Source organism: Chelonoidis abingdonii, chromosome 1 (assembly GCF_003597395.2).
Source record: "Chelonoidis abingdonii isolate Lonesome George chromosome 1, CheloAbing_2.0, whole genome shotgun sequence".
In the NCBI taxonomy this organism is placed as follows: domain Eukaryota; kingdom Metazoa; phylum Chordata; order Testudines; family Testudinidae; genus Chelonoidis; species Chelonoidis abingdonii.
In genome coordinates this window covers 64,999,399-65,010,505 of record NC_133769.1, presented here as the reverse complement: position 1 = coordinate 65,010,505, position 11,107 = coordinate 64,999,399, and the positions used below count along the sequence as shown (strand labels likewise).

The window sequence follows — 11,107 nt, the reverse complement described above, 5'->3', positions numbered from 1 at the left end:
TTGTCAGGATAGTTCTGAGCTTCCTACCTTTGACTTTTAGATTTATCTGATTTCAATATCACAGGATTCAAAAATAAAATATTCCCCAACACTAGCTGCACTGCATTGATTGTAAAGTTGAACCCAGAGTTACATAAAATTGCAATGTTAGAGGGAAAGTGCGATTTGTGTCCAAAACGAACGTACTCTTTTACCATGATAAAGAAATAGTTGTTTCGTTTTAATCTCCCCCAGAGTTAGCAGCTGCCTCAGGATTTCCTTGTTTCCACCATGCAATCCTTAATTGCGGGACTCTTTATTTACTTAAAGGGAACCCCACTCACATAATCACTTTGGCCGGAGCCACATTCTGATGTCTTCACTCAAGCTGAGTTAGGGGGATCACTAATGTCATAAAGTGCGCTCCCAGATCCCTCCGGCCAGGGCGGGAATTCACACCTGTTTTATTACCAGCTTTCTGATTACCCCAACCTGCCCACGATCCTAACCACTCCTCCCCCGTGAAAACATTCCTCAGCGCACCTAAGGCGCCTGCATTGCTGCTGCCGGGGGGCTAGCTGCCGCCCCAACCCTTCCGCTGCCCCTGCCAAGCCTGTGCCAGGAGTTTTTTTGCAGCAGGAGGAGCAGGAAGCTGCCCGGATAAATCATATGACGTAGCTGCCGCCGCTGCTCCTGGGCTTAGTTCAGCGCTTCTCGCACTGGGAGGGGAACCTGCTGCTGCTACTGCAGCCAGCGCTCCGCAGCCGTCGCTGCTCCTCGCTCGTCCCTGCTGGTGAATTTCCTGGCCGCTGGCTCCATGCAGCTCCTCCATTGCGGAAGTGTCGCGGGGGCAGCCTGAGGCGCGGCGCGCTGGCCCTGGGTGCGCCCGGCTCCCCGCGCTGGATGGTGCTGCGGAGGCGGCCGGCGGGGGTAACATGCTCACTCGGGTGAAGTCTGCCGTGGCCAATTTCATGGGCGGCATCATGGCTGGCAGCTCGGAGCACGGCGGCGGCTCGGACTTGCCCCTGCGCTTCCCTTACGGGAGACCCGAGTTCCTGGGGCTGTCTGCGGACGAGGTCGAGTGCTCCGCGGACCACATCGCCCGGCCCATCCTTATCCTCAACAAGGAGACCAAGCGCCTGCCCTGGACCACAGGATACGCCGAGTGAGTACAGCAGCCTCCCCGGCTCGGCTCCCCCCAGCCCGGCAAGGGGTGTCAGCTGGAGGGGGGGTATCGGCAGCGCTCCGGGGAGGTGTGAGGGGCAGCAGAGCACACAGGCTAGTTAGTGTGCGGGCACATCAAGGGTAATGCACATCAGCCCCTCACTGCTCCTGCCCCCTTCTCTTCCCGTGCCATGGGACTAGGGCCCCTGGGGGCCAGCAGCGTCTCTTGTAACATCCTCTTAACCCCCCCCCCCCAAGCGTGCCCATCTAGCGGGGATGGTTTCTGCCCCTGCTGCGGGTGGGTGGTGCATGTGTTGAGTTGAGTAGGTCTCTTGCTTGGAGCCTCTCACAAGGCAGGCTGCTTTCTCCCTTCCTGAAGCGAATCCCCTGTTTTGCAAAATAATGTTATTCTGCTTTTCTCTCTGGGCTGTCCCTTAGGCCCTGGGAGCAGAAATTCTTACAGACGTTTTAATAACCGAATTTTGGCTAATCCATAATTGGCACATAAGCGTGTTTGAGTGAGAGGACTATGTTAGGTGGCTGTCGCTGGTTGTGTTGCTGGAGAGGATGGGGAACTAGGATTTAACACATCCCTTCCCAGGCCTGTGCAGCTCAGAGCCTAACACCAGTGTTTGTCATTGATCACTCCCATTCTAAAAAATTTCCATTCTCCTTCCTCCAACATATTGGCTCTGGGAGCTGGGCTAGGAAGGTGGAATGAAGGAGACTACAGTAGTCCTCTGGTGCTCTTACACCCCAGCTCATCTCCTGTATCTCAGACTCCTGCACAATCACAATTGATGTTTACAGCTGTACTACATATGTAATTTTCCTCAGTCAAAGGATTAAAATGATAAACTGCTCTTCTAAATCCTGGTGATAATTGCTGGTGACCGAATGTATTGTGAATGCTCAGATAAGGGGGGATTTGATGAAAGTGAGACTTTTATACTCTTTGAAAATGACTATCAGCATTGGATTGCGGCGGGGAAATAAATCAGTTGAGCAGCTTTGTTTGTTGCTGACTTGAATGAAAATATGCACTGACACTAAACTTGATTTAAATAGTTTGTGGAGAAGCTTATTATCAAGGAATGGTGAAGAGACAAGTTCTTGTGCAGCTTCCTTTAGAGCTAGCTGCATTCAAGTCCGTTTTGTGCTGGCCTAATATCCTCCCTCTGATGCACTGAAGAGGCAAGACTTCCCATTGCAAATATTGTATTGAAGATCCTTGTTTAAGAGGGACTTGAGGATCCCAAGGTTTAAATGAATGGAAAGGAAACATACTGTAAAGATATGGACAAGCTGAGAAATGAATAGTTCTAGCCCTTCACTGCAGTACACATAGTTCATTGCCTTGAGTTGTATCGTTGCTGTTTATTTTGGAAGGAATTGTGTATCTGTTCAGTAGCCAGTTCCAGTCGTAAGCACAATGAAGACAAGTGACCTCTTAGAGCCAGTTCTTCAAGAGCAGGACACAAATTACAGAGCTTGCTTGGATGGGAGGCCCCATCCCACTGTTCAACAAGGCAACCAGTTACAGAGAGACTTATGTGCTGGTGCATGATTTGGCTCCCATTGAATTCACTATTAGTTTTACCATTTGCTTCAGTGGGATCATGATTGAGGTCTGGAGATTACAAACTGTAAGGCCAACCATGGCAATAGCAATGAATAAATTACAGAAGCTACAAACAATCCAGGGGTTGGGCGAGAGAGATCTTCCTTTCTGTGAGGCTCTGTCTCCTAGGACCTAATGCAATGCTGTGTCTACACTAGAGAGCTTACAGCGGCACAACTGTATCGATGAGCTGCACCGCTATAAGGTCTCCTGTGAAGCCGCTCTATGCCGACAGGAGAGAGCTCTCCCGTCGACATAATTAAACCATCCCCAACAAGTGGCAGTAACTATGTTGGCAAGAGAAACTGTCTTGTCAACATAGTACTGTCCACACTGGCATTTCTGTTAGTGTAACATATATTGATCAGAGGGGTGGTGGGTTTGTTTTTTTTTTTTCACACTTCCGAGTGATATAAGTTATACTGGCAAAAGTGGTAACATAGACATAGTCTTTAAAGGTAATAGAAAAACTAACTCTGACAACTTTAGGAGTAGGAGCAAGGCCTTAATGAGCACATATAGCCCTATAAAAAGGTACAAATGATCTGTTCTAATGTGATTCTAACATAATTGGAAGTGCTAAAATGTAAAATGGGATTTAGAGAATTTGAAGTTTTCTTTTTCCTCATGATTTTAGGGACCATCAAACAACTTCTCTGTGAGCTATCAAAATGGGTGAGGTTTGAATGTTTATAAAACTTTAAATTGTTTTAAATTGTTCTGGTCCTAAAATAATCTGTAACTCAATTGTTCTTTACCAAAAGAGCTAACTGAGGTCCAATGATTCGCTAAAGGACATGGCAAGTCAGTAATGAAGTACGAAATAGATTGTTGTTAGTGGACTAATCACATGTCTGGGAGTGCAACAAAGTTTTAATGTGGAATGAGTCTTTCATGAAGGAAAACTGTGATGCTAGAAAACAAAAGAATAGTGGGACATTGTATTCCTTATATGAATTAATGTTTGCAGATAGCCATTTTCTTTATGATGGTTGTGATAAGTAAAAGAAGGTCTTCATCTTACCTGTATGATTAACACTGCAAAAGTGAAATTTTATTTGTTGTGCAGTTCAGTTAAGACCTGTTGGTAGCTATGTGAAAAGAGACAATCCATTAGTTTTGCACAGCTTTTAAGGCCTGATCCAACTCCCATTGAACTCATTGGGAGACATTTATTGACTTCAATGGGTGTTGAATAGGGCCCACTGGGAGCTCTTCCACTGCTGAAGAAAGAGAGGGAAAATAGTCTCCTTAGCAAATTTTTCCCCTGATGTTTGTCTAGGAAACGAATTTCTAGAACTTTTTGAAATCGTGTTTCACAGTAGAATATCAACATATTGTTTATAGAAGCTGTGGTGAAATCAGCAAATGTCAAAATTGCACCATCTTCCCAATGCAAAGCAGGAAAAACAGTCATTACTGAGCAAAGAAAATGGATGTGGGTTCAGGGAATTGTTGCATTACAAAGGAAAACAATGGCAAACTCTTCATGTTTGCCAACTTCACGTTTATTTTTTGCAGGGGGTGGAGGCTAACAACTTTGTGGCTTAATCATGACAGGATTTAGTGTTTATATATAAAATGGCCTGTTCTTCCCTCAGCTCAACATACAGTTTGGTGATAATGGGTGTTATGCCCATATATCAAAGGGAGAAAAGAGATGGCAGAAATTTAAAATCGTCTGGAAAAAGGATAGGAAGGTGGAATGTATTTTTTAAAAAAAGTTGATTTGCTTTATTGTAAAGAACTAAGTCCTCCTACACTACTTTTTAACATTTGTACTGTAACGGAATGTTTTCTTTTCCACAGATATCTCCCATAGTAATTTAATTGAAGGGATATCAGAGGGAAGTCTGCTATCTCTGTGCAATAACTCATGACATAATATTTGAGGACGTGACTTAGTCGTTGCTTCTCTAGTTTTTGCTCAAGAGGCAAGGCTAGAAAAGACTGTTCTTAACTCCTTTTCCTTTGTGTTTTAAAGTGCATCTTCTAGATGCAGAATTATCTATCTGGGATCAACTTGATGTCTTTATTTCCATATTGGAATTCCTTTACTAACTTCTTTACCGCAATATCTTGTCAGCTCTTTGCATAAACAAGTCCCTACCTAGAAATCAGCAACAATTATGAAAATCTAGGCACGAGTAAAGAAAGCAAATGCGCGCTTACTGTGCATGGGATGAAATCAATTTTCCTATTACAGATAGTAGGATCTTTTTAGGTTTCACATAATGTTTGTAACAGACATGGCAGTTTACCTATGGCTCCAGAGGTCCTTTTATTCTTGGCATCCATCTTCAAGGCATCATACAAACTTGAGCCAGCATTTAGAATCTGTTCTGATAGGCTAGAGATCTTTATTTAGATATATATATTTTAATACTGGCTAAACTCAGACTGCTGGGACCACAGACAAAATAAAGTCTCCAGTCACAAAGATGAAGGAAGGCTTTACTTCAATGATTTCTTCCATAATTGATCCCCAAAGAGATGGGATCTTCATGATCTCTCACTATCTTGTGACTAAAGTGATAATGGTAACTGCTTGGGTCCCACCATATCTTGCCACAATGAAAGGGTATTTGCTGCCAAGTCTGGAGTTATCCTTTGGAACAACCCATCCTCCTTTCCCCTTTTCTCTTGCATCTCCCATGTTATCATTTCAGAATGTTTGTATTTCTTTTGCAGAAATGTTACAATTTGTTCACAAGTTCACTTATTTGTAAGGATTTGCTACACAACAATTTATTAAACTCAGCAAAATTAAGTGACAACATTCTAGTTTGTTTCTAATTTTGATTAATAAACTACCTTTTCTTAAAATCTGAGATTTGCAGTCTGGTATCATTCTCTACATTCCACATTCACGTGGAATTGTATAACAATGTGGATACTGTGTAGAGCAAAAAAGAGAAAAAATCCTCAAGAATAAGTATTGTTTCTTCCTGGTATCTGAGTATGGGATCTGCAGGGACTCGCTGAGGTTTCCTTATTTGCTTATTCACTGAACAGTTGTCATCTTGGAAAATAATCTCCCTTCTAGCTGTTACTTCAGCCAGAAGAATTGACACCTATCAAGCTTTGACGATAGAGCCACCCTTTCTTTAGAATGACAAAAGATAGTTATTTCTTTCAACTAGACACATCCTTTATTCCAAAGGTAACTTATAATGTTCATGCAATTTTGTCTATCAAAAAGACCTGTCTCTCAAATTCGTGGTGGTGTTTTGGGTTTTTTTCGTTTGTTTTACTTTATGATGAGAGATGTTCTGACTCACCTGATACATGCAGCCCTATCAAACTATCTTAAAGCACTGGTAACTTTAGAATGAACATTATGCCAGTGTTTCTTTGGTATAACACCACTGACTTCTGCTGATTTTTACATCAAGGATTAATATATTTTTATCAACAATTCAAGATACAATTTCTTTTTTCCCAGATGTACTGTACCTCTAATGTAAAAGAGTAATTGTTTTAAATACATTTGCTCTTCTCTACCTAACATGCCTTCTTTCTTTCTTTTTTTTTTTTTTTTGAGAAGTGGTCAGCTTGAGCATGGAAAAATTCCCATTTGACATTTACCCATCTGACATTTTGCAAAGTACCTTCTGTTTTCCGGAGTGTTGGGCCATTCTCAAGAGGCATTAGGTCTGTCCTCTTGATGGCTTTACATTCTGCCATACATAACTTGTCTGTTGGTCTTTTGCTTATTTAGATTACTCTGTTAATAGGAGGGAAGCTCACTGTGAAGTTATTCCTATTTTCTTACAGCAGTTTCCTCAATGTACACTGCTTTCCCATCACCATCTTCTCAAGAGAATGTGTGCTGACTCTGCTTTCAGCCTTGTTTCATGCTTGCTAAACAGACTAATGAACAAAGGCTACTAAAATATTTATAATTTTAAAACTGTAGGATTCAGCTAAATAACTGATTGACACTCAGTGGTATCTTAGCTGTGCACATAGCTAACCTAGATAACTACATGTTCTTATCACATTTACTCTCGTGCTTCCTCCTCCATTCCCTTCATTTTTACACTCTGTTGTTGTTGTCTTAAAGTAGATCAGAAACTCTTTAGGACAGAGGTGTTTCTTCTGTTTTCGTTTGTATGGGGCCTTGGTACTGGTTAGGGTTTGGGGGCTAACCTGTAATACAGTGATAAAGGTCAGTCCACTTTCTTATACTCCAGAATATATTTAGGGCTAACAAACTTTTCTTGGACTTACTGGGGAATAGCCCAGCTAGTTGTGCTGAAGAAATTTCATTCAGGAAATAATCAGGCACTTTCCCATAGTAAGAAATCGTTCTTTAACAGATTTGATGGTAAAACAATGCTCTAGTTCTACTCCAACTGGATTAAATGCCAACGTGTATTTCTTGTAGCTCAAAACTCTGTGCTATAATTTCTTTTGTAAATTAATAAGAGTCTAAGTGATGAGGTCCCAACCAGTCTTGTCTGGCTGCCTTATTTCCTCATTTCTCAGTATCTCACCTTCCTACGATCTCTCTGAGAAACTCCTATAGATGTCCCTTCAAAGTATTCAATGGTTGTCTTTGATACTGTTCTGAACTGGACTATCTATGACCATATGCGAAAAGCAAATTTTGCCTTAACTCCTTTCTAAATTGTGCTTTGATCTCTGCTGTTTGTTTGAATAGTTGGGTAAGGTTGTTTGTTTGTTTTTTTTTTGGGGGGGGGGGGGGTTGTATTTCCTTAATAGCTTTGAAACACTGACTTCTTTCCCAGTGGTGCTCTTCTCTTTTGATGAAACACATGTCCAGTGTTTTCAGGCTCTTTTCATAATGTTACACTTTAGATGTCTTTCAATATTATTTTTTTTCTGCACTGCAGGCCTGCACTAGCAATTACATTTTCTCTGTGATGTGGTCACTGACCCATAATGGATGTAGAGCTCTAGGTGAAGTATTGTGTAACTGTTGCCTTATACAACATCATTATAATGCCACGTTGTTACAGCAATAATATTTTGGAAACAGGGAGGAAAAACAGGACATGATTTTCTTTTTCTTGATGTGCTGGTCCTTTTCTTAAGCTGATGACATTGCAAGTAATTTTCTCTTACTGTATTACTTACTCAGATTCATTGCCTTTAAGCTGGGTTTACAAGAATGTTGCTTGAAAGACTAAAGATCAAAATATAAAGACTGAAAGTGCCAGCCCAAAGTTTCTAACTTCTGAGACAAGATAGTGGAGATGTGTTGTACAGGAATGACTTGAATTACCCTTCATATGATAATACTTAGGATCTTAACATTACATTAAGCCTTGTAACAACCCTCTGAGGTAAGCAAGTACTATTATTTCAACTATGCTAATGGGTAAACTGAGGCACTGAGGTTCTTACTTACCTATGGTTGATGGAAGAGCCTAGAATAGAACCTATAAATCCTGACTCCCAGTCCCTTGTTCTAACCCCCCAGACCATACTGTTAACAGGAGATAACACAGTAGGTGTGCTCATGTGAATTAAAAGTAGTTTATCATTTCTGGGAGCTGCTGTTTCCAGTAGTCAGTTAGGAGCATGACTCATGTTCCCACTGTAAACAGGTTTTTTATAGGCCGTGCTAATTCTGCTCTGTGTGATTTCAGTAAGAAGTACGTATGGTAAAAGAAGAACTCTGAAACAAGCCTTCTGCTCTTGTTCTGGCCTCTCTCTAATCAGGGATGAACATGCACGAAGTTGAATTTCAGTATTTAATTTAAATTCTAGAGAACAATGAATTCTTGGTTTCCTTCTTTAGTTGAGAGCACTAGATTTAAAGTATGGCCTGATAAGTTACTTTAAAATTCAGATCCTCTGGGTATGTGGTGGTCTTATGTAATGTAATATATTAAACTTCTCTTCAAGCCCATATTCCTTCACCCTCCTGCAAAACAGACTACAGAAATGACATATTTACAAGGGCTTTGGAAATTCCACTCCTCCCATGAGAGCTAGCACTTAACATTTGTGTAACCTTTAATCTGCCAAGTGCTTTGCAAATATTAATTTATTTTCAAAGCAATCTGGGGAAGGGTGTGTGTAGATTAATATTTCCATTTCACAGGTGAAGAAATTGAGGCAGAGAGGTTGAGACCTGGAAAGGGTATGAGCACTGGAAGTGGGTCTCAGGAGTTCGTGGGTCTCAGCCCTCTGCTTAGACCAGTGCTTTCCACGCCTTTGGGCACTTGGCTTTTGCGGCACTATTTTTGTCATTTTCGGAACTAAAGGGAGTAAAGTAAATCATTTGTCTTAACATTTTCATTATTGTGTAGTGTGAATGCATGCAGTTCTGAAGGAAACAAGATAGGAATGCAATCCCTGAACTGTGTTAATTGCCCATCTACAGCTGGAATGCTGGAGCTGTGACTACTTATGAAATTCAAAATGAAGTTGTAAAGTCTAGATTGGAGAGAGAAGGTCTAGAGCAGCAATCCAGGACTGCTGAGCTATAGTAAGAACTGTATCCTAAGAAATCCTGTGGTTTCGTGGAATTAAAGAAGAGAGAAAAGAACTGTCATCTGAGAAGCCAATGCAACTCATTTCAGTTGTTTAGCATGTGTTTCCTAGTTCACTGTAATTTTCATTCTTCTTTTCCACACTGAGGCTTCCTTCACTAGCTGAATTCCGTGAAGCTCTGGCATTGATAACCAATCTGGGAGGAGGAGTGCCACCCTATTACCATCTCTATAATTGGTAGGAATGGAGCAGATCTGGTGCAAAACTGTGTTACTCTGTTGTCTTTCCCTGTTGTTTAGAAAGGACAGTCTGCCAGTTTCACTCTGAGATAACGTCAGTTTCTTATTAACTCCAGTGGACATATCTGCAGGATAAGAAACACTGTCAAATGCTTTGGGCTCAAACTTTGACTCAATGTTCCTTCAAAAGAATTATATTCTGGTGGAGGAAGATCCCAGATCCCAATATGTTTTATTTTTAATTCTCATTTTACCATTGAGATATTTATAGCAGCCTCCAATAACTGTTGCTTTGGAAGAACCAATACAAAATGATCTGTGCTTTTTGGTTCCTTCTGTGTGTCCCTGTGCTGTTAAGGTCCCTTGGCAGAATCTGGTTTACCTGCTCCATCTGCACATTGGTCTGTGGATGATATGCAGAGGAGGTGAAGAGTTCTACCCCCAAGAGTTTGAAGAGCTCTCATCAGAAACAGGAGACGCACTGTGGGCCTTGATTCAACACAATGCCTGCTGGTAGTCTGTGGAGCTAGAAGGTGTGCTCAAGAAAGAGGCAAGCAGTTTCCAGAGTGGTGAGGGGGTAATGAGTGCAGGAGGGGTAATGTGTGCAGTCTTGCTCAGGAGATCAACAGAGAGTGGGGCTGTTCTAATATGAAATCCAGGGCTGAGACTGGGTCAGTAGGGGCTGAAGGAGACCAAACGCCCTTCCTCAAAGGTTCTTGGTCTAGGAACACAGCTTGCAGGAGTCAGTGCATTTCCTAACATATGACTATATTCATGGCCACCAGAAATTTTTCAAAACTAAGTTCCTGGTTTTAGTTTGGCTGAATTGGCGTGTGAGCCAGGAATCATGACATGGTTTGAGAACCTTGAGTCTAGGCTGGCCGTCTGAAACATAAATGCAGTATGTCTGGTGGAGAATTCCATAGTGTAACTGAAACTCTGAATCATGTTGAGTGCCCGCATCATCCAGGGTCTGGCAAAAGTGTCGTGAGGCAGCAGGAATTGAATGAGGCACCTTTAGATTCCTGTCCACTGATCCAAAGACAAACTTGAATGGCTTAAATAGGGTGGAAAATGGTGTCCCACATAATGTAATTTGGCCAGTTCATGCTTGCAGGACAGAACATCTGTCTTCTCATTTCTCATACATGGCTGATATGTTACAACTAAATCAAATTGGGCAAAGAAAAGGGATCTGGCATTGGTTTAGGTTTCAGGCCATACTCCAAATTTTTGTGATCCATTAAGGATCTGAACTGGGGATTGGGATTCTTCAAGAAGGCAATGCCACTCCTGAAAAGTTGTCTTTATTTCAAGCAGCTCCTTGTCCCAGATGTCATAGTTCCGCTTGGCTGGGTTTGTCTTTCTGGTGCAACCCAGATCAGTGAGAGGTTGTGTCACTGCTTGTCCTTTAACCCTGCATCCCTTAAACTGCTCTGCTGCTGTAGCTCCCTGTCTGGATTCTCCTAGCCAGCACACAAGCATGTGTATCTGTATCTGTGAGTTAGGCAGCCCTGGTTCAGCAACTCTGAAATCAGCAGAGTTCTACCCCAGCTACACTCTGGTCTCCACCAACCTTGGTTACCCTAGCCAAGTGACCCCAAAACCATCTGTGCCCAAACTTCCCCCAAACAGT

The 11,107-nt window shown here is 42.1% G+C and overlaps 1 protein-coding gene across 1 annotated transcript in view; it reads left to right on the top strand.

Moving 5' to 3' along the window:
- Positions 1-563: 563 nt before the first annotated feature.
- PPM1H (protein phosphatase, Mg2+/Mn2+ dependent 1H) overlaps positions 564-11,107 on the top strand; it is a 216,135-nt gene continuing 205,591 nt past the window's right edge. Inside the window, exon 1 of the mRNA XM_032780556.2 lies at positions 564-1,144. Within this exon, the coding sequence (XP_032636447.1) occupies positions 915-1,144 (230 nt within the window). The 5' untranslated portion in view covers positions 564-914. The remainder of the gene's footprint in view (positions 1,145-11,107) is intronic.